The sequence below is a fragment of the Bolinopsis microptera genome, chromosome 3 (assembly GCF_026151205.1).
Source record: "Bolinopsis microptera isolate Bmic1 chromosome 3, MBARI_Bmic_1.0, whole genome shotgun sequence".
In the NCBI taxonomy this organism is placed as follows: Eukaryota; Metazoa; Ctenophora; class Tentaculata; order Lobata; family Bolinopsidae; genus Bolinopsis; species Bolinopsis microptera.
This window is the reverse complement of record NC_087074.1, coordinates 5,943,513-5,968,080: the sequence shown is the minus strand read 5'-3', so window position 1 is coordinate 5,968,080 and position 24,568 is coordinate 5,943,513. Positions and strand designations below refer to the sequence as shown.

General features: G+C 38.6%; 2 protein-coding genes across 2 annotated transcripts; both read left to right on the top strand.

Annotated features, from left to right (window-relative positions):
• Nucleotides 1-3,085: 3,085 nt before the first annotated feature.
• On the top strand, nucleotides 3,086-9,328 carry LOC134812546 (pro-cathepsin H-like). Its single transcript, XM_063820030.1, has 11 exons — nucleotides 3,086-4,815; nucleotides 4,945-5,061; nucleotides 5,737-5,853; nucleotides 5,990-6,103; nucleotides 6,227-6,380; nucleotides 6,720-6,895; nucleotides 7,220-7,335; nucleotides 7,802-7,917; nucleotides 8,155-8,334; nucleotides 8,490-8,733; nucleotides 8,978-9,328. Exons 1-11 carry the CDS (start codon nucleotides 4,690-4,692, stop codon nucleotides 9,048-9,050), a joined length of 1,533 nt encoding a protein of 510 aa, XP_063676100.1. The 5' UTR covers nucleotides 3,086-4,689; the 3' UTR covers nucleotides 9,051-9,328.
• An 11,586-nt stretch (nucleotides 9,329-20,914) lies between these two features.
• Nucleotides 20,915-21,379, top strand: LOC134813127 (uncharacterized). The gene has a single exon (XM_063820814.1). The coding sequence runs from the start codon at nucleotides 20,915-20,917 to the stop codon at nucleotides 21,377-21,379; it is 465 nt and encodes a 154-aa protein (XP_063676884.1).
• Nucleotides 21,380-24,568: the final 3,189 nt, after the last annotated feature.

The following is a 24,568-nucleotide window of genomic DNA, read 5'->3' as shown; positions in this document are numbered from 1 at the left end:
GTTAACTAATCCAACCCAGTAATCGATCTGACCTTCTCTATAGACTAGATTTGACTGCTTTTAGCAAAATTGAATCTCAAAAACTACGGTTTTTGGTACTTACTAGTTTATGGTAAACCTATGATATGCCCCCTAAAATGTCATTTTTTTCTCCCCTAAAATGTCAAATTTGTATTTTGTTCGCATGGTGTGCTCTTGTTTTGGCACTTGTTAATTATTAACATCAACTATTAACGAAATGTGAGTATGCATTGCATCTTAGGAAAAGCCTGAGTAATTTGATCAGGTTAAAATGACATTTTAGGGGGGATAATTAGACATTTCAGGGGATGTTTATTGCGATTAATAAAATAAAACTAATTCCTTGAGCTGCCAAAGCTTTCCAATATTACCATTAGATGCTAAATATTTAATAGGCTGGTACCTCCGTCCTCCATTTTATGGTGCTTGTAGTCTCAAAGCCAGAATCTGATAAAATGACATTTTAGGGGACGGCCAGGTGACATTTTAGGGGAGGGTAGTAATATTGAGTAATGTATAACTTTCCATATCTCCAGTCATATGTACAAAGTTGCTAAAATATGTAAATATCACTATCCTAGACCAAAACCGAGTTAATATTAATGAATTCCAGAGTTATAAAATTGTGCGCTTTTTTTCAAAAGTAAAAAATTCGTACAAAGTGAAAAAAATGCCCTTATGGCATCATTTAGATTCAATTTCAGGATGTGGCAGGGTCTGAATGATATTTTTTTATGTTTAGGAGTTACAAATGATTAGGTAAGATACTTTCTAAGAAGATGGGATCCAATCAATCAAGAGTGGCGGTTTAGGGGTGGGTGACATTTTAGGGGCGGTTTACCCGTATATCAATATGTTCCTTTAAAACATTTATACTCTAAACAGTTTTTGTAAAAACTAAATTTCTGATCTTTCTACATCGATGAAATTAATTAAATGTTTATCAATAAAGTTGATTCTACATTTCTTTTTACACGAGTCTTTTTCTTGAAAAGACTCGTTATTTCCAATATCACAGTGCTGGCAAGCACGACCGGTGCATTTATTGTGGGTATACTATGTACCCCCTTTACTATTATACCCCCTTTACTATTATACCCCCTTTGGTACACGTTACAAGCCTCTTTCGTGCACGCGAAGCGTGCACTCCGGCCGGAGGCGTTTTTCAGGCATTAAGACTCATCGGAAGTCGTTCAGCAGATTTATTTTTAGTTCAAAACATTCTAATTTGATGTCAAAGATGACAGGAATAAAAAATAGTTATGTTGAGATTTTTAAGAAATTTGCATAAAATACTCGCCAGCACTGTTATACGAAATTCGGTAAAAAACCCAAAATCGCCATATTCAGGTGCCTTAAAAACCATGTTAAAATTGAGTTAGAGATCTGAAATTTTTCAGGGCGTCTAGACGTTGACCAAATCGACTGCAAAAAAAGTTTCAGGTTTCAGGAGCATCGGGAAGTGGGTTTTCTAGAACCCCTGTTTTACGATAGATTGTCGTGATACATATATACATATATATATATATTCAGGGATAGACGCTTTGCCAGTCAATTGTAGCCTGTATTTAATTGTCCATAGATTTAAAAGTATAAAAGATACAGCCATTTCCGACCACAGGTCTTGCAAATAATTGTTTATACTTTAGTTTACATTGTATACAAAAATTATATGACGTCATAAACACCCCTTGATGACGTCATCAAGTTAACCGTTTTTAAAACTTGATTTTTGACAAAGTAATAACTTTTAAAATTAATTTTAAACCATTAAGGAGTAATTTTATTCAAAATCTGAGGAAAATTTCATCTTAGATAATTGTTCAAGCATTCTGAAAATCTACCGGAAAGTTTTTCTAGCTTGCTCCTTCATAAAGATATTCGTCATTGAAGTTTGTGCTTTTTTGAAGAATTATTTTATAAAAACGTCAATTTTGCGATTTAGTATTCTCTGGTGTTGGGCCATGCCTTGGGTTGTGGAGCTCAGTTCTGCTTCCTATAGGTATAAATTGTGTCATAGGCTAGTTTTAAAGTTGAAAATCGAAAAGTTGCACACGTTGGGACACGCCCAAATTGATAGAAAATCGCTAAAATCACTGAAAATTGCTGTTTTCGTCATTTTCTGTCAACTTTAGAGTGCCGTTGTGATTACAGTTCTTCTTAAAATACTTTGAAACTTTGCATGCTTATCAAGCTATATATAAAACAATTACATGCAAAAATTTACGGCGATTCAATATTGGATGCGCACGCAACGTCTGCTCAAAGTTTGCACGTGCGAAAGGTGAGAATTTTGCTCATTCGTGATTTCCAACAAATTCTGCTTTGCCACGACAGTTTAATGTCATTATATATGAATTTAATGCCAACTTGAATGAGTATTAAGTGGCATATTCAGTCAGTGATCGACCGATATGCTTCCCTAAACACAAGGAAATGTTTTTAAAGGATAGATTTCGAAATCGTTGAAACTTCCTCCTTATTAATGAAGATATCAGTTTATATTTCGACTTTATAAAGTACCCTGACATTATAATCAAAAAGAGATGATATTTTACCAAAACCCATAATCATGGGTAGAGTGGACCGCTGTCAGTGTCTCTCTTTCCCAAACAAAAGGAAATGATATTACTTTGATTGACCGTTCTCAAATGCAAAATGATACCGAGAATGAAATCGGTCGCTCGCTTTTCCCATTCATTTACAATTGTAATAGATTAAGAAAAACTACTCAAAGGCAGCTGTACTCGGCAATGAAGATTCAATAAACTTCAGCTAATTCAATAAGTAATACTAATAACTACCACCCTTACCCCGAAATACTAGGTATCGACCCGAACGCAACCCAAAGAGATTTTTACAGCATCTGATTGATGTAATCAATCGAAACTTATTACAATTCGTAAGCCGTGAATGAATGGGAAAAGCGAGCGACCGATTTCATTCTCGGTATCATTTTGCATTTGAGAACGGTCAATCAAAGTAATATCATTTCCTTTTGTTTGGGAAAGAGAGACACTGACAGCGGTCCACTCTACCCATGATTATGGGTTTTGGTAAAATTAATAAATTATAATTTACACTGTTTTTAATTCAAATCAAGGTTATGATAGTATTTAATTCGTAATGGCAGAAAGTTTAGATAGTTTTAAAAATTGTGAAGCTTTTTCATTTGTATCCCAAACTTTTATCGTTAAATCGATTTTTAACAGTTTCGTGTATCAATAATTTTACTCTTTAAATTTTGCATGTTTACTTGCAAAATACTTACACAATACTTTTACTTTATTGTTTGTTGTAAAACGACGAGTTTCATTTGGTTTTTGGACACTTATTATATTAAGAAGACTTTTACAAATATTAGATAACGCTGTCTAACCCTGTAGTATATTTCTCTACTACTCCTACCCCTAGGCGTAGTTCCGGAATAGTCGTCCATTATAATAGTATGAAGCCAAATTATCAAGTTTACCATTCAGTAATTTAAACTAATATAATATCCATGTTAGTAAATATATCGTTATTAGTCAGTGTGGTTAGACACTAAACAGCGACAACAAATATTTGCAGTGTTAACTCTGGTTATACCCCCTATAGTTAACGAAAATAATTTGTTGATCTTAAGAATAATCAGAAAAGGATACCATATCTCGAATCTCTGATCTGGGAAAACAAATATCTTCACAGTTTTACTGTACACGTCCCTCATCGTCGCTCATGCACTATATTTACCGATCATTATCATCTTGTGCAGTAAATCAAGTTCACGGTCAAAGAAGTAAACTCTTTCATCTTTAGTCAGTTAGTCAGCATGAATTATCAAGTAAATTATATACCGATATATAATATGAGCAATAAAAGCGACCACAGGGAATGGTGTCCTGTTGGTATTGATAGAAGCTCCTTCTAGGACTCCCGATGCAGCGAGACCGCCCCTCCTTTCAAGTCGCGCCGTTTATCCCTCCTCACTCCTTCCCTGATTTCGTCTTTAGCCTGTATGTGACTAAGATCAATCTTATCATTGGCACGATAAACTGTCAGCGTATACAGTAATTACATTTAAATTTGGTGTTGTCTGCGGTTTTTTTTGGCCGAGTTAACGTTTAAAAAGGGGCGTTTGTCAATATTACCATCCTATAATTATATTTCATGAGCTCATTTGTTCATAGTTTGAAGCTCACGTACAAATGAAGAAAACCTCCGCGTAACGATGCTGTTTACCTCACGACTTACGTTTGCACTAAATAACTGTCAAGTCATAAGTGTTAGACTTAGTGTTAACTTTAAATCGACTCATCAGATTTGATGACTTATCATCAAGAAGCTGAAACATTTGACTGAGTAGCAATGTGCTTATAACGCAGTTTTAGGCTCACAGTTTAGAATTAGCTTTAGGGGGGATCGGACAGTAATTTTATTGTCTGCTAGATTAAGTCGAACTCGTCGTTTCTGATCCGTAAACCTGTTGATTTTGTTACGTTTCTTTAATCTTTTAGTGTTTTTAGTTCAGCTTAAATTAACTTAATGACAATGTTAATAAAGCTATTCAGTCAGCATTTTTTGTACATCGTACAAGCTATTTTTGCTTAAGCCAAAATAGTTTGTTAGTTAACAAATAAGCTCGATCACAGTTAAAGTATAAAACGTGCTACCAGTACCAAACCACAAATGCTTTCATCTCTTCTACTCTTCGTGGTAGTGTTGGGATCCTCTGCAGCGAAGGATGTTGACTTTAATAAACTTTATCAAGAAACTTTGAGAAAGTACCACAAGACTCCACAACTCTTTTTGGGTGTGAGTAAAACAACAAAATCATATGTTTAGATCCTTACAGAGCTTTCTCTACCGCAGCATTTTATGTTTGCGATGGTGTGTCTGAAAGGTACAGACATGACATGATAATTATCATCAGTAACATTCCAGAACGGTGACGGGAACGAACACTTCCAAGTATTCAAAAAACACGCTGCTGAAGTGTTCGTCCACAATGATGAAGCAGATAAGGAGTGGGAAGCTGAAATTAACGAGTTTGCCTTAGAGGTGAGAAACATTCTGGGTTATATTTCTTAGAGGTGAGAAACATTCTGGGTTATATTTCTTAGAGGTGAGAAACATTCTGGGTTATATTTCTTAGAGGTGAGAAACATTCTGGGTTATATTTCTTAGAGGTGAGAAACATGTTCTGGGTTATATTTCTTAGAGGTGAGAAACATTCTGGGTTATATTTCTTAGAGGTGAGAAACATTCTGGGTTATATTTCTTAGAGGTGAGAAACATTCTGGGTTATATTTCTTAGAGGTGAGAAACATGTTCTGGGTTATATTTCTTAGAGGTGAGAAACATTCTGGGTTATATTTCTTAGAGGTGAGAAACATTCTGGGTTTTATTTCTTAGAGGTGAGAAACATTCTGGGTTATATTTCTTAGAGGTGAGAAACATTCTGGGTTATATTTCTTAATGGAGCTGGAAGATCTTACAAGTGATCTGCACCATTGATCATGTTTGTGCTAGTACCCAATTTAAATACAACGCAATTGCAAGGCTGAAATTGAATATGTATTATAATTGATTTATTTTCACCAAGATATATCCGAATTCGGCCAATGTTAACTTTGGCTGAAGTTGGCTACATTTTGGTTACAGTAACGAAACAGTTTTATTTTAAGTTAATTCTGTTCGTTACTGAAATATTTTCTAAAACTCAAACCTTTTTAGACAGAAGGCGAGTTACAAAGTCATTTGGGATTGAACATGTCGGATTTTACCCCAAGTGAAGCTGAAATAAGCCTTCAACAAACCCGACCTGTAAATCTTATGGCAGCAGAACTACCGGTGCGTTGATAACAAATATTGTTTGGATTTTTCACGACCACTTTTCGGTTTCCTTCTAATTTTACTTGCATTTAAATACAACGACCTTGATTCAAAAAAGCTTATACTTTATATATAATAGCTAATAAATGTTTAGGACTTCGTGGACTACACTGATATTATGACAGAAGTCAAGAACCAGGGTTGTGGCAATTGTTGGGCTTTCGGAGCCAATGCAGCACTGGAGTACCAAGTGAACAAGGACAGAAAAGTTGGTTACATTGTCACAAATTACAACTGATAAAAGCTCAGATTTATATTCCACTTCTATACTTATTTTTACGAAATTTTCTCTCAGAAAACCCTACCTAAAACTTGTTTAACCTACCTACAGGGAGAAAAGAAAGAGCTGTCAGAGCAGCAGTACACAAACTGTGTTTATAACAGAGATGGTTGTATGGGAGGGTGGCCTGGTGACTGCTACAGATGGTCTCTTAAACACCAGGGACACCTCGCCTCTGCAGCTTCTTACCCTAACCTTGGCACTTGTAAGTTAGGGGCCATCTACTTACGACGTCCGGCAATTTCAAATAGGGAGGGGGTGGTTTTTGGAATTTCGGACAAATCCGGACAGGGGGAGGGGGTGGTTTTTGAAAATCTGCGATTTTGGCGGACGTCCTAAGTAGATGGCCCCTTAGTACAGTTGTAAGTTACATCTTCTTACACAACTATGTAATCAAATGTAGCGTAGACACGAGTAACTATTTCTATGTTCTACATGGTTATTTATAAGGTTCCTTTTCTAGAGCATAATAATATTGCACCGTACTTAAAACTGGCCACGTCCATCAAATAAACTTGCATCTCATCAGTATTTATATCCACAGATGGCTCGTGTTCGTACGAGGATAAAAAGAACGCACTATCTGGATGGAAGTTTGATGAGAAGGATCCGGTGGTATACGTGCAAGGTGACAGCAATCTGAAAGCAGCGGTGGCAGATCGCAACATCGGTGTACTGGTCGTAGCTATCGCTGTCACCAGCGACTTCTTCTCATACAAGGTATTTGGGACTATGTTTCCTAGGTTAAAGTTGCGAACTATGTTGATCATTTATTATTTAAGGTTTTATTTAAATTGAAGTTAATAGAAACAGTTACCAACGAGACAAAGGTTTGTATGTTAAATGTAATCAGACATAGCTTAGGAACCCATACTCATAGCCTAGGCTAAGTTTTTAATGCCAGTTAGGATTACAGTACAACCCAGCAAAATCAGGAATGAAACAAGAGATTTGAAACTCGTCCTGTTGGCTCAAATTCACGTCAGGCCCGCCCTTGTTGTACAATACAATTTACCCCATGAATTTACCTACTTTCCTTCACAGGTAGGATTGTACAGCTCGAAGAAGTGTGGGGCTAATAAAGTGTCTGTTAACCACGCTGTAAATGTTGTGGGGTACGGAGACGACAACGGGGCTTTATACTGGATAGTCAGAAATAGGTAGGAGCATGGGGTGAAAAGGGGGGGGGGGGGGGTGAAAGGAGGGGGGGGGTGAAATGGGGGGTGTGAAAGGAGGGGGGGTGAAAGGGGGGGGGGGGGGGGGTGAAAGAAGGGGAGGGGGGAAGGGGGCTGAAAGAGGGGGGCTGATGGAGGGGGGGATGAATGGGGGGCTGAAAGGGGGGGTGAAAGGGGGGGTGAAAGGGGGAGTGAAAGGGGGGGGTGAAGGGGGGTTGAAAAGGGGGGGGGGGTAAAAAGGGGGGGTGTGGAAGGGGGGGGGGGGGTGAAAGGGGGGTTGGTAATATACTAATATGGAGATTGGAAATGGGTTACCTTGAGATTGCACCTGACTTATGTCGTCAAACGTCTGGTTAAATGCATTCATCAACACTGGTTCTTTTTCAACTACTTCAGTAACGAAATAAACTGGCAAATATCTTTAAATTACACTGACAGCATCACTCTGCAGTTGGGGCAAACAATGGGGACAGAATGGTTATATAAAAATGAGGAGAAGTGAAGATAACAAGAAATTCAGTAACATGTGCCAGATATCCAGCTATGCTCACTACCCGGTTATTGCCGGTTAGTTCTGATACTATTCACCTCCTTTTGCAGATCTAACTGAGAGATAGTTGCATGTAAATGAGGACGATTATCTAGAAAGCAAAGAGATGCTATATTTCCATCATGATTAGTAATCAGACTATAGATTTAGTCTTTGGTTGAACTATTTGGTGTTTGCCCAGCAATGATAAATCTCTCTGAGTATCGATTTACTTTTTTAATGTTGTTATATAGTTATTACTTATACATCAATAGGTTCAGATACAGAGCAAGAAAGTGACGAACGTGAAGAAGAAGAAGAAAAAGAAGAAAGCGAAGAAGAAAGTGCAGAGTGGTGTATGATTGAAAATAAAGAGCTCAGTGGTTACGCTACAGGGAAGAGAGTGGCTATGGGGGATCTTGACACTGCTAAAAGTGCATGTGGGGCCATGTTAGGTTTGTAATTGTCAAAATTCTTCTGAGCATAATTTACCTTCCATTATAGCAGTTAATTTAGTTTATAAAAAATAAAGGTTTTATAGTTTCACACACCATGAGTTGTACTTATTTCTCGTAAAGGATGTTATCAAAATGACGACAATTTTCTCCAGATTGCAAAGGACTGACGACAGAAGAGGATGAATTCACCCTGAGGTCAGGATCTGATTTGGTAGACCACGAGGGTTCCACCACCTACATTCCTGGCGATTGTCCTAAGATCTGCAACTGGGAGAAAGTGGATAACAGGAAAATGAAGGGGGTTCTCACCAAATTAAAACTTAGCATGGAGAAAGCTAAAGCGGCGTGCGAAGAGAGAGACGATTGTAAGGGCATCCATTGCAAATCAGCAAAAAAGTATGTTTTTTAACTTTATTATACTTTGCCACAAGTTTCTCCATGAATCACGTCGAAGACTTCACGGATGAAAGGCGACCAATATGTAGTCAATTTACTAAATAGAATTTAGTTGATTAATAATATCAATGCTTAGGGTTTTTGAAAAGCCCCAGACGATGAATTAGACATCTCTGTATGTAAATTATATGACTCGATGTAGAATAACCAACCTACAACTTTATTCCTAGTTTTTAAATTTCAGATGTGCATTGGTGAGTTCGAGCAATGAGAAGAAAAGTAAAAAATACGACAGCTACATCATGTCTTGTCAGTAGTAAGACTGTTAAGCCGTAGTACATACATATTACATTACAATGAAGCTTACACAATGTAATTTCCTCCAGTCTGCGCCGCGTACGTTTATATAAATATAATTATAGGCGCGCGGCGCAGACTGGAGGAAATTACACTGTGTAAGCTCGATCCAGTGTAATGTAATATGTATATACCACGGCTTAATAGTGTCGCTCCTCCAAAGAGTAGAACAGCACAAAGATTGTACTAGAATATTACGTTGAGTTGTTGATATTTATGTGGTAATTTCATTGTATGAATAATTTCATTGAGCTAGTAGTTGTTTATTCTAATGCTTACAAATATGTTGAAAATTGAAGAATATAATTACAACAAATTCACCACAATGACATGGCTGATGGCTGATACTGGTAGCTTATCTTCATTCAGTTACAATAAACATGTTTGGTTCCCATGCTGAAAAAAATCAGAAAAGTGTAAGTGGTATACCACTTACACTTTTCTGATACCACTTCAACCTTTCTTATTACCATATATGGTAATAAGAAAGGTGATGCTGCAGGAGGGTATCAGAGGTGATATTGGTTTGTCTGACTGGGTAGTAAACTTCTTCTCTCCTTATCAATTTCCACTTGAGAGAACACAACTATTGTTAATTAAAGAACTCATTAAGGTAACTGATAGATTCATTTTTCTCGGCTCCAATCATCTAGTCTAGTGAATGTTTATTGTTTAAAAATAAAGGTTCCGAACGGTGAACGTTCGTTTCTCGATCACAATCAAATAACAACAAACAATGGATCACACGAATCCTTGCTCTAACCAGAGTCCTCTCGCTTGCAGTACGCGTATACACATGGCTATGTGAACACGAATCCTAATAACCACTACTCTTGTACTAAATTGATGCGACAGTTGGGGTGACTGACATTCGAAAAATGTACCAAATTTGACTTAGTTCCCACACAGTTAACAGGGCGCCTAATCAGCTTAATTGGGTTCCCAAAATTACTTTAATTATTTAATCATTTCTACTTCCTAAATTTCTTTAGGAAGCAGATCAAATGATTAAACAAACAAACTCGGTCATGTTCACCGATTTGCCTGGATTGAAAATAATCATGAATGAATTAGCATTTATAACACGCTTGGACGCTCAACGCTGTCGAATAGAAATAAAATCATCTACAAAAGTCCTTCAAGCAAGAAATGTAGTTTTTTATTTTAAAATTTTCCTACTTCTGCCAGAGGCAACATATATAATTATAAGTGCGGCGAAATTTTGCGAAAATTGCGATCCCGCACTTGCTTAATGCGCAGCAAATTTGGTAAAAAGTGAGGCTCGAGTGCGGCGAATATTTGTGAAACGTGAGGCATTAAGTACGTCGGTTATATAAACGTAAGCGGCGCAGACTGTAGGAAAGTTAATAATGAACGATGAACTTAAAGCCGTTCTATTTATACAAGTCTATCTCAAACTCAATTTTACTTACCTGGGGACCTCAGGCTATCATGTTCATTAATAGAAATTCGGCGGAATGACAGGCTGAGAGCGGCCCAGTAAAATTTTACCGGCGTTCTCTTTTTATTTCCTGATTCAATCTTCACAGCTTTGCGTCTATCGCCATGACTCTGTAACGCTTAGTTTAATTACAATCCCTGACCTGCATGAGCTGGCTTAGTAGTTTACTCCTCCGATTTTTGATGTTAAATGGTGACTGATACTCTGAAAAGTTTGGAATATCATCAGTTGATTTTATTTATTGATTTTTAATTTGTAGTGTATGTGTTTTGGCAGCCCTTCATAATAGTATTAGTACAAATAAGTTATCGAGAGATCGCATTGTTTAATCCTGTTATACTTCTTTTCAAAGCTTTTGTGCTGACTATTTCCACATCGGACAATCATATAATTGGAGAATTACTAATTATCTAATAACCACAAATCATACAATTTTTTATTGGCTTCATTGTGCAGTAAATAAAACCTCTCTATACCTATTCCCGATACCGCCAACCGTGATAATCTATACAGGGTACTTGGATAAACCTGAAACCGGACCTCTTCTTTTTCTCCTCTATACCGGGCCTCTTCTTTTCCTCCCTTAATACCGGGCCTCTTCTTTCCCTCCTATATAACGGGCCTCTTCTTTTCCTCCTCTATACCGGGCCTCTTCTTTTCCTCCTCTGGCTCTATACCGGGCCTCTTCTTTTCCTCCTCTATGCCGGGCCTCTTCTTTTCCTCCTCTATACTGGGCCTCTTCTTTTCCTCCTCTATACCGGGCCTCTTCTTTTCCTCCTCTATACCAGGCCTCTTCTTTTCCTCCTCTATACCGGGCCTCTTCTTTTCCTCCCCTATACCGGGCCTCTTCTTTTCCTCCTCTATACCGGGCCTCTTCTTTTCCTCCTATATACTGGGCCTCTGCTTTTCCTCCTCTATACCGGGCATCTTCTTTTCCTCCTCTATACCGGGCCTCTTCTTTTCCTCCTCTATACCGGGCCTCTTCTTTTCCTCCTCTATACCGGGCCTCTTCTTTTCCTCCTCTATATCGTGCCTCTTCTTTTCCTCCTCTATACCGGGTCTCTTCTTTTCCTTCTCTATACCGGGCCTCTTCTTTTCCTCCTCTATATCGTGCCTCTTCTTTTCCTCCTCTATACCGGGCCTCTTCTTTTCCTCCTCTATACTGGGCCTCTTCTTTTCCTCCTCTATACCGGGCCTCTTCTTTTCCTCCTCTATACTGGGCCTCTTCTTTTCCTCCTCTATACCGGGCCTCTTCTTTTCCTCCTCTATACCGGGCCTCTTCTTTTCCTCCCCTATACCGGGCCTCTTCTTTTCCTCCTCTATACCGGGCCTCTTCTTTTCCTCCTATATACTGGGCCTCTGCTTTTCCTCCTCTATACCGGGCATCTTCTTTTCCTCCTCTATACCGGGCCTCTTCTTTTCCTCCTCTATACCGGGCCTCTTCTTTTCCTCCTCTATACTGAGCCTTTTCTTTTCCTCCTCTAAACTGGGCCTCTTCTTTTCCTCCACAATCAGACGTAGACCGAGTTGTGCAAGAAATGTGATTTATCATAGGTCATATCGTAATTGGTGGGTGATGTGAGTACACAATCTACACATCTATCTGTGTTCAATCACAATACGTGCATAATGGGGTGTATGAAATACTCTATACCGAGGTTTCTCTATATTGTGCACTTCCCGTTTCTCCCGAGACCAGCTATAAAAGGTTTTACTGTATCATGAAAATGTCTACTTAGCCTAATGACTCATCGAAAGCTCGAAGAAGACAAGAAAAGACTAGGTAATTTATCAATTACTTTGATACAGGGTGCTCCAAAAAAAACATGACTTTTTTATAGAGAAATTTAAATTAGAAAAGATATTTGATATTCCTGAAACTCTCCAACTAGTTAGTCTTAACCTTTTTTAATACTCTAATAGTACAGGGTGGCCCATAAGTGACTACCCACACGCAACCTCTTAATAACTCACGTAATTCGTCTCCAAATTGCACCAAAATTTCAGAGATTATAGATTATATGGGTCAAACTTAGATTTCCTGAAAGTTTCGTAAGCCACGCCCAATTACAGTGGGCGTGGCGTGACACTCCCTCTTTTTCACTATTGTCTTCATAAAATGAGAACGCTTTAAGCTAAGAACTCAAAATTTTTTGCACACATTTGGCTTGATAATTGAAAACTTTTCCAAAAGTTCATTGGTTAAAATATGGCTGAGAAGTATTTTTGTCAGTTCATGTTGGAAAAGACAATGGGAATATTTTGTAAAAGTTTTTAGACCCCGCGGCTGATAATTTGTTACTAAGTGTTTTACTCTTTTTCTGAACTCTAGAATGTGACTGAGGAGTGCATGAGTGATTATATTTGCCCTGGTTTATACCAATAAACTAATATAGTAATCGGCTACACACATATCTACACATATGCAGTTGCACTTGCAGGGACACACACTAAAATTAATGGAAATAATTACCGGACTTTATTATTTACGGACATTATTATCTGCAGCGTGAAAGTAATGTGATAATTATGACCGATAAGGTAGTTATGGTTTGGATTGGGGTAAGGGTTTATGTAAAACCGTTATTTATTAACAGTTTCTTAATTTTATTTTATTTTGACTTAAAATACCCAATCAATTTCTCGGGACAAATAACTAAAATGTCGTACCGCGATTTATATTTAATTTCATTTTAAATTGTTGGCACTGAGTTTACTGTTTTATTAGAAATTTCTTTGAAAGAATCATCAGCAGTTGGAATTTCTATTGTGGAATTCAATTAAAAATTTTTATGAGATTCTTGTCTATTGAAACTCCCCTTCTCCAACGAAGACTACAGCTACAGTTCAACTAACGGGGAAACTATCCAGAAGCAATCCCTGCCATACCAACCTAAAGTAAGTAATACTGCTTCTGTGGAACACTCCTGGCCTCTCAATACTCCTTCCGCGGAACAATTGGAACGAAAAGTCTAACTGATAGTGCACCGGCCCCGCTAAGTTCAATCAGGAACTGTTACTTTCCTCCTAGAATGTATTGTTTTTGTATATTAGAGCTTTAGCCACAGGTAGGTTGGTCTGCACGGACCCCCACAGTTTCAATTCCTTGTTCATAAATCGTTCGTTTGATCTCAGCGAACATTTTCCATCTTTTTCAGAAGGCATTCTGACTCCTCTTCAAAAGCCAGGAAAACCTTAGGCTTAACCCATATAATACCAACAACTCTAAACGTTCGAATTTTTTGATGAAATTTTGTTTCCTAAGCACTGAGGTACCAACTCCGACGGTGCAATAATTATTTTGAAAAAATTTATATTTTTTATAGCTTTTTCGACCCGTACTTTTAAAAGTTCATTGTTGGAGCTTGCGTTTTTGGAACATTGCATCGTACTTTTAAAAGTACATCATATTTGAATGATGTACTTTTAAAAGCACGGGTTTAATAAATAATGTACTTTTAAAAGTACGGGTTTAATGAATAGTGTACTTCTGGAGGTATGTTACTTAATTAAACAGAAACTCTGGGTCAGATAATAAAACTAAAAGCCCTTGTCAGAATGGCTGAATAAAATTTAAACAATACCATACAAAATTTAAGTGGTACACTAAACAAATCATGATGGTGGGAACAGCTATACTTATAAACTACTATCATAATTCCATTTACCAATTTACTAGAATTTTACGAAAATTGTCAGGTTTTGTGCTTTTACTCTAACTGATGATAAGGCTTAAAACAAAGCACACAAAGCGCAACGTCACACACTTCGCACTTAGCCAGACGCTTTTCACAACTTAAAGAATACCTAAAATGGTGAGAATCTTCTGCTCCTTCTAGAGGAGCAGAAGAGAGTAGCAGAAGCTGAGCGTATTCTAGAGGAGCAGAAGAGAGTAGCAGAAGCTGAGAGAGTTCTAGAGGAGCATAAGAGAGTAGTAGAAGCTGAGAGAGTTCTAGAGGAACAGAAGAGAGTAGCAGAAGCTGAGAGAGTTCTAGAGGAGCAGAAGAGAGTAGCAGAAGCTGAGAGAGTTCTAGAGGAGCAGAAGAAGGTAGCAGAAGCTGAGCGTATTCTAGAGGAACAGAAGAGAGTAGCAGAAGCTGAGAGAGTTCTAGAGGAGCAGAAGATAGTAGTAGAAGCTGAGAGAGTTCTAGAGGAACAGAAGAGAGTAGCAGAAGCTGAGAGAGTTTAGAGGAACAGAAGAGAGTAGCAGAAGCTGAGAAAGTTCTAGAGGAGCAGGAGAGAGTAGCAGAAGCTGAGCGTATTCTAGAGGAACAGAAGAGAGTAGCAGAAGCTTTGAGAGTTCTAGAGGAACAGAAGAGAGTAGCAGAAGCTGAGACAATTCTAGAGGAACAGAAGAGAGTAGCAGAGGCTGAGACAATTCTAGAGGAGCAGAACAACTCAGCTGAGGAAATGCATAGACTACAAGGAAAGGAATCTTATGTTGGACCAGCAGATTGCTGATGGCACACAATCATGTCAGTATTTGATAGTAAATCGGGATTAGGAAACCAGTTACAAGATCTAGGATTGTAAACATTAAGCGGGGGAGGGGGGATCAGGTACCAAGTGCCGTACGTGACGTCGACTAAGTGCAACTTTGGAATTTACAAAAAAGACCCACCCACCCCCTTCGCGGTACTAACTGTTTTTTTTCGGATAATATTTAGGACACCCACCCCTTTTGCGGTACTAACTGTTGAGAAATCACGGTACTGACTGTGTCTTGGTATATAAAATAAGATACCCACCCATAAATTGCTTTAAACAGTTCATTAAACATTGGGAAATGGGCAAATTATACCCACTATTTAGTAGGGGTTTTGTTTTCAATGCAGTCGAATTAAATAAAAAGTTACAAAAAAAGGAAACAAAATAAAAAAACCCAAAAAAAAAGGAAAAAAAACCTCAAAACCAAAAACAAACCATTCCCAATATTGAAATTTGAGGTAAAATGGATATTTTGGGGTTGAACACCCCCTTAGTACCTTGTACTAACTGATTTTCTGGGAAATGAGCAGCAGACCCACCACTTAGTACAAATGTACTAACTGTGTTTTGGAAGAAAATATGACCCACCCCCCCCCCCCCCAACGTCACGTACGATTCTGACCTTATGATCCCCCCCACCCCCGCATTAACTCATTAAGAAAGAGTATATTGAAGGCCGCTCTGGAAGACGTGGAATAACCGAGTGAAAACGTGGATCCTTCAAGATCGACTAAATCCCAGAAGTAACAACAACAAGTTTTTGTTGTGACTTCCGTTCTGATTCAGAACAATTTACCTACCATTACAGTCTTACCGACATTAATCATACCAGCACACATTGTGTAGTCTATATAAACCTGTACTTTTAAAAGTACCTTTTTCTTGAAACCTGTCCTTTTAAAAGTACATCATTCGAAGATAATGTACTTTTAAAAGTACGTACTTTTGAAAGTACATCATTGTCTAGAATGATGTACTTTTAAAAGTACACCCAATTTACATCTCAATTAGAGACAATTTATGATTTTTATCTCGCCCCACATTATTGCCTATTTATTGCACAATCGTTTAGGCAATATTAAAAAACCAAATTTGGGATCCATCAAAGTTGGAGAATTGGCTGGTGGTACCGAGAATTTACCTTTTTTCAAAGTACCATTTTTGACCACCTTTGCCAACATCCTATAAATTTCCTGATTTTTTTAACCATCTGGTCAGGGTGTTAAAATCATCAGCAGACTTTTTCTAACCTAATGCAAAAAACTGTATCAAAAAATATTTGTCATGAGACAAGTTAGGTCACTGTTTATGAACCGTACTTTTAAAAGTACCGTGGAAGAATATGGGTTAAGGACTTCTCAAGAGTTTGAGGCCACTCTGCATGTTGAATGGTACGAGAAAACTACTTTCCCTGATAACAGTAATACTACACAGAACGGATGATGATTAATCACTCTACACTCGACTGTCAAGTTACTTTTTCAACCCGTTCTCTAGCTGGTCCTGAACGACTATTCGAAACCCTAACCCTCTAATCTGATCCCAACCCTAACCCTAGCCCAATCCTTAACAAAAGCATATGCTAAAACCCTAACCCTAACGAGAAATTAGACTAACTTCCTTATACGGTCATACCACGTGATCGAGACAGTTTTTCGCAAATATCTCGTCAGGGGAGCATTTTAAAAATACGTCGATTAAAGTTGGTTTCAACTTTTTAGAACAATCTCGAAGATCGACTGAAAAGGGATTTAGCACGCTCGACACAGAACTCAGAGGCAGGTTGCTTAATATACAGCCCCATGGCGAAATGCCTATAAAGCTGGACACATCAGCTGTACTAAAGTGCTAACATCGGATGGACGCAAGGTATCCTGATTTCTGTTGTACACAGTCTTCCCCCAATAATTTGCCTTGCGTCACAGCGAAGGTATGTGTTTTTGGATCTAGGAAGAGATTTGAACATCATTCAATTTCAAGAAGTTAGAAGACATGTAGTGTACCTTGCTCGGAAATTAGATCATGTTATATATTAGATAGGTATATGTGGAATCCATTTATCAAAGGAAAGAATTAATGACCATAAACTTTGTATCGCTTTACAGTACGTTGTATTTTATTTTGTAGCGTCATCTAGCGTCGTCTATTGTGAAATGACGCTAGATGACGTTATAGATCAAGATGACGCTAGATGACGCGATAATGCCGCCAATTGTTATGCACCTTTTCAATGTCGCTATATAGCGTTAGATAGCGCTAAATAGCGCTAGATGACGCTAGATGGCGCTAGATAACGCTTTCTAGCGTCATTTAACGCATAGTTACGCGAATTAATGGTCACCAGGCGACAGCTAGCGCTATTTGCACAGGATTTCTGGCCTTTTTGTAGGCGACATCTACCGCTGTTTAGCGCTAAATGTCGCAGTGACATCTGACGCGGCTATATAACATCTAGCGCTAGATAGCGGAGGATGTCGGTACAGTTACTATGACCCTGTTTATATTACATCATCCTGATAACACTAACTTTTTAGTGAAATGGACCAGAAAAATGTTCTAGACTTTAAAGATGAGATGAAGATGGAAGAATTAAAAAGTTATCCACCAGAATTGATCAAGACAGAGATTAAGAAGGAGGAAGAAAATGTTCCAGACCTTAAAGATGAGATGAAGATGGAAGAATTAGAAAGTTTTTCACCAGAATTGATCAAGACAGAGATTAAGAAGGAGAAAGATAATTTGTTAATCAAAACAGAAGTGCATTCGAATGGTGTTTCTCAGTTGTATTGTCTTAATCAGGAATCAGCATTAGTTCCACACCAATGGGTTCATGCCAGTGAAAATGCTTACATTCGCTCTAAATGTTCCTACAGTGCAAGCAAAAAAACAACTTTAGTTTCCCACCAAAGCGTTCATACTGGCATAAAACCTTTCAAATGCTCTGAATGTTCCTACAGTGCCAGCAAAAAATCAAACCTGGTTTGCCATCAGCGGACCCACACCGGTGAAAAACCGTATAAATGCTCTGAATGTTCCTACAGTGCAAACCGAAAATCGAGCCTGGTTCAACATCATCGGACTCATACCAGTGAAAATGCTTACATTAGCTCTAAATGTTCCTACAGTGCTTGCAAAAAATCAACTTTAGTTTCCCACCATAGCGTTCATACTTGCATAAAACCTTTCAAATGCTCTGAATGTTCCTACAGTGCAAGCAAAAAATCAAACCTGGTTTGCCATCAGCGGACCCACACCGGTGAAAAACCGTATAAATGCTCTGAATGTTCCTACAGTGCCCACCAAAAAGCAAACCTGGTTTGCCATCAGCGGATCCATACCAGTGAAAAACCTTTCAAATGCTCTGAATGTTCATACACTGCAAGCCGAAAAGCAAACCTGGTTTACCATCAGCGTACTCATACCGGTGAAAAACCGTATAAATGCTCTGAATGTTCCTACAGTGCAAGCCACAAATCAAACCTAGTTCACCATCAGATGACTCATACCGGTGAAAAAACGTATAAATGCTCTGAATGTTCCTACAGTGCCCACCAAAAAGCAAACCTGGTTTGCCATCAGCGGACCCATACCAGTGAAAAACATTTCAAATGCTCTGAATGTTCCTACAGTGCAAGCCACAAATCAAACCTAGTTCACCATCAAATGACTCATACCGGTGAAAAACCGTATCAGCGGAACGGCATTGAAGAGAAATCACATTTTATTCACGAAAGCGGTCAGGCTTCGAATTACTTCCAAAACAGTAGCGTCGGAAGACCCATTTTTGTTAAGCCTTTACCTTTCGTGAAGCCTCTCACATTTGTAAAGCCCCTGAACTTCGCTGACCCTGTTCTCCCTAGTTCAAGATTACTTCCCGGTATCTTTATAGATTAATTATTAGTTGTGAATATCATATAAGTGTTGTGATATTGCATAATTTATTGTAAATGAAGTATATGTTTCAGAAAATTATGTAATGTAACGCGATGGAAGTTATTTAAGCGGGCAATTCCAGTCCAAACCCTGGAAACATGACATAAAAGACTTGTTTTTACTTGTTTGAATGAAAAGCACTAATATAAGGTTGCAGATTAATCAACAATCAAGGGTGTTTATCTTATCAACGAGAAAAACTTTTGTACCGACTATTTTCACATCGGGCAATCATATAACTGTTTAATTATTAATTAGCTAATTACTAAAAATCATAAAATTCTTTATTGGCTCAAAATGGTTGGAATCGCTTGAAACACGGAGAAAAGTAATTTTTAGAAAAACTTTTTCACTTACAAATTTGCTTTTAGGCTGAAAAATGTTAAAATCGAAAATATTTATAATTGAAGTTTAGTAAATCTCAGCAGATTTTAGTTACTAGGAATAACTAAATAAAATGGAAAGATTGGAAACTGATAAACGTAAACCACACAATATTTGAGTTTCTTAATTAAGTCCAGTGCAGCCTTATCAATTCTACTAAAAATTAAAAACTGCACCTAAGGCCCATTCGAGATCGAACCAATAACCTGCTGTACTATTATTTTAAGAATCGAAAGCTATTTTATCGATTTCAATGATTAATCAGTGGAATTAAGATAATCACATTTGTGCAGTAAATAAAACCTCTCTATACCTATAAGTCTGTAGACTGTAGATACATGTGTACACAGACTTGTGTAAGTCTGTACATACATTAGTATCGGGCGTTGCCTGCTTATAGTTATACAGGCTATTATATCCCAAAACTAGAAGTATGATCTAATAAATAGATTAGACCGTCATTCGTCAACTGTGCCAATGTGTACTTGGATATACCGGGTTTTTTCTTTTCCTCCTCTATACCGGGCCTCTTCTTTTCCTCCTCTATATCGTGCCTCTTCTTTTCCTCCTCTATACCGGGCCTCTTCTTTTCCTCCTCTAAACCGTGCCTCTTCTTTTCCTCCTATATACCGGGCCTCTTCTTTTCCTCCTCTATACCGGGCCTCTTCTTTTCCTCCTCTATACCGGGCCTCTTCTTTTCCTCCTCTATACCGGGCCTCTTCTTTTCCACCCTCTAGTATACCGGGCCTCTTCTTTTCCTCCTCTATACCAGGTCTCTTCTTTTCCTCCTCTATACCGGGCCCTTCTTTTCCGCCCTCTATACTGGGCCTCTTCTTTTCCTCCTCTAAACCGGGCCTCTCCTTTTCCTCCTCTATACCGGGTACTTGGATATACCGGGTCTCTTCTTTTTCTTCCCTTATACCGGGCCTCTTCTTTTCCTCCTCTATACCGGGCCTCTTCCTTTCCTCCTCTATAGTCTATACCGAGTCTCTTCTTTACCTCCTCTATACTGGGCCTTCTTTTTCTCCTCTGTACCAGGCCTCTTCTTTTCCACCCTTTATACCGGGCTTCTTCTTTTCCTCTTCTAGTTCTAAACCGGGCCTCTTCTTTTCCTCCTCTATACCGGGCCTCTTTACCGGGTACTTTGATATACCGGGTTTCTTCTTTTCCTCCTCTATACCGGGTCTCTTCTTTTCCTCCTCTTTACCAGGCCTCTTTTTCAACGGAACCATGAGTGCTGTCAGGGTTAATGGGGAAATGTCTGATTGGTTTTCTGTCAATTCAGGCACTGGACAGGGTGATATCCAGGGCCCTCCTGTATTTAATTTTTGTCTGAACTTTGGAATCTTTTTGGCTGAGGTTCACAAGGCTATCAGTCATGGTGCTGTACTGCAAAAGGAACTAAAGGGTGCAGATGAAAAAGTTATCATGGATAGTGACTACGCTGATGATCTGGCAGTGATGGACAATACTGAAGAAGGGCTGCAAGAGTCCACTGATCTTATCGCTTATTACACCTCTTATGCTGGGTAAAAAGATCAACGCTAAAAAGACACAATGCATGGCGATCAGCAAGTGTGCGTCCCAGCGACCTTACATGCCGAAAGAGACAGTATAAAGCTAACAGTGGAGGGAGAACCTGGTGAACAGGTCAGCAACTTTGTTTATCTTGGTGCCAACATCAGTTGGGATGGTACCATTGACCGAGATCTTGACATCAGGATCCAGCGTGCTAATGGTGCGTTCCATCAGCTTTGGAAGATATGGAACAGTCGAACTATAAGAACGCCCACCAAGATCCGTATCTACAAGGCTGCTGTTATTACCATTCTGTTATATGGAGCTGAAGTCTGGAACACAACAAAGAAGCAGATGAAACGGTTTGAGGTCTTCCATCTGACCTCCCTGAGAAGAATCTTGAAGATAAAGTGGTTCTTCCATGTCTCCAATGAAGAAGTTCTCAGGCGTGCTGTAATTAAGTCTATCGAAACTTTCATCGGTGCAGCTAGATTAAGGAATTAAACTGGAATTAAACTGGAATTAAACTTAAAATAGTCAGGGGGAACACTAAGCCGCATGCCTCATCGGCGTGAAAATCACGGACATGTTGTCAGAATGCCAGAGTCACGGTTTCCCAATTTCTTACTGGATTGGAAACCAAACTATGGAAAGAGACTGAGAGGACGACCCCGCAAAGGCTGGATGGCCTGTGTACTCGAGGATGCGGCTGAATTAACAGGTGTCGATAACATCAGCAGAGACGCAGTAAAACGGTTAGCTCTAAAGCGAGTGGAATGGAGGAACATGTTACGCCGTAGAAGAGATGTGTGTGATGCAGGCCACTCCAACGACTAGGAGGAGACCTCTTCATGTAGCATGTATGTATATTGTATACCAGGCCTCTTCCTTTCCTCCTCTATAGTCTATACCGGGTCTCTTCTTTTCCTCCTCTATACCGGGCCTCTTCTTTTCCACCCTTTATACCGGGCTTCTTCTTTTCCTCTTCTAAACCGGGCCTCTTCTTTTCCTCCTCTATACCGGGCCTCTTCTTTTCTTCCTCTATACTGGGCCTCTTCTTTTCCTCCTCTATACCGGGCCTCTTCTTTTCCTCCTCTATACCGGGCCTCTTCTTTTCCTCCTATATACCGGGCCTCTTCTTTTCCTCCTCTATACCGGGCCTCTTCTTTTCCTCCTCTATGCTGGGCCTCTTCTTTTCCTCCTCTATAATACCGGGCCTCTTCTTTTCATCCTTTATACCCGGCCTCTTCTTTTCCTCCTCTATAATACCGGGCCTCTTCTTTTCATCCTTTATACCCGGCCTCTTCTTTTCCTCCACAATCAGACGTAGACCGAGTTGTGCAAGAAATGTGATTTATCATAGCTCATATCGTAATTGGTGGGTGATGTGAGTACACATCTATCTGTGTTCAATCACAATACGTGCATAATGGGGTGTATGAAACACTCTATCATCTATACCGAGGTTTCTCTATATCGTGCACTTTCCGTTTCTCCCGAGACCAGCTATAAAAGGTTTTACTGTATCATGAAAATGTCTACTTAGCCTAATGACTCATTGAAAGCTCGAAGAAGAAAAGAAAAGACTAGGTAAAAAACTTACTAATTTAGTAATTTAAATTAGAAAAGATATCTGATCTTCCTGAAACTCTCCAACTAATTAGTCTTAACGTTTAATACTCTAATAGTACTTGAAAATTATGTTGGTCAGTTCATGTTGGAAAAGACAATGGGAACATTTTGTAAAAGTTTTCAGACCCCGCGCGTGCGGCTGGTGATTTGTTACTAATACTAAGTGTTTTACTATTTTTCTGAACTCTAGAATGTGACTAAGGAATGCATGAGTGATTATATTTGCCTTGGTTTATATTAATAAACTAATATAGTAATCGGCTACACACATATCTACGCATATGCAGGGACACACAATAATTCTAAAATTAATGGAAATAATTACCGGACTTTATTATTTACGGACATTATTATCTTCAGCGTGAAAGTAATGTGATAATTATGACCGATAAGGTAGTTGTGGTTTGGATTGGGGTAAGGGTTTATGAAAAACCGTTAATTATATATTTTACAGTTTCTTAATTATATTTTATTTTGACTTAAAATATGCAATCAATTTCTCGGGACAAACAACCAAATTGTCGTACAGCGATTTATATTTAATTTCATTTTAAATTGTTGGCACTGAGTTTACTGCATGTTTTATTAGAAATTTCTTTGAAAGAATCATCAGCAGTTGGAATTTTGATTGTGTAATTCAATTACAAATTTCTATGAGATCCTTGACCTGCTTCTGTGGAACACTCCTGACCTCTCAATACTCCTTCCGTGGAACAAGTGGAACGAAAAGTCTAACTGCTAAGTTCAATCAGGAACTGTTACTTCATACTTTCCTCCTAGAATGTATTGTTTTTGTAATTGTATATTAGAGCTTTAGCCACAGGTAGGTTGGTCTGCACGGACCCTACAGTTTCAATTCCTTGTTTTACTAGCCGTATGCAGCAAGGATATCCACTGTGCTCACCAGGTTAGGCACATAAACAACACTACCCTGCTAGAGTTAGCTATATACTATGGTTTTCTCGATAGTATTTCCTTGTATTTGACTTTCGTCGCGTCAAGAAATGAAGAAAGTACTGTTGCTTTCGGTTCAGATGTTATATCTTACTATATATAAAGCGAGACGATATATATATATATATTTATTTATCCGCACCATTTTACTGACACCACGGCATTAACTTTATAATACGACGTTCCGCAAAAACCGTAAAAGATATAAAACTGAAACTTTTTTAATTGATTCAAATGCTTTAATGGCCTTCAAATTAGCATGAAAAAAATCGAAAATCGGCCAAGGAATAAGAATTTTAGTACCCAAAATTTGGACCCCCAAGACGTGGTGTCAAAAACGCGAATTAAATAGGTAATAATTATTTTTACTGGGAGACTTTAGGGTAGGAAACTGATCCGGCCACCAAAGAGCCTTGACACCAGTTTTAAAGGGTTGACGGGTTCCTGCTAGTTAATATAAGCTAGCCTTATAGTTACCTTTTGACTTCCTGAGTCATCCTGACCATGAGTGGCGTAACGTTACTTCTTGGCGCTTAACGGGTGATACTCGTAAAATATTTGTTCCATATATTGGAACGTCGACGAGTCCTGGTAGGTTGTAAACCTACAACTGGGCGACCCCCGCTCAACTCAAAAAGCGCCCCCCTTTCTATTTCTGGAGCGCGCTCGCTAGATTTGTCCGAGGGCCGTTGCCATCACAATTTTTTAATTTTAAAACGAAACATAAATGTGTACCATGAATAAAATTTAAATTTGGAAAGTGAGAAGCCGCGCGCAATTCAAATAATTTTATATGTAAGCCGCGCGTTTTAGTAATTAAATAGCCAGTTATTTGCGTATGATTGTGTTCGCGTTGGATAAAATATTATCTCGTGATATCTGTTAATGCTTGTGATTGGACTATGCAGAGTGACGTCGCGTGAGGGTAACAATAAATGTTTCATGTACTGGACACTAATGATAAGTCGGTTACAGAATGTCAGAATCTTGTTCGCGTTTCATTGTCGCTTGACATTACAATTACATTCGAAACAGCCGTTCGGTAATTTGTCATTTGTCTGCTTAGTGGTGTTAATTTGTGATAAACAATGAAACAATTTTGTGAAT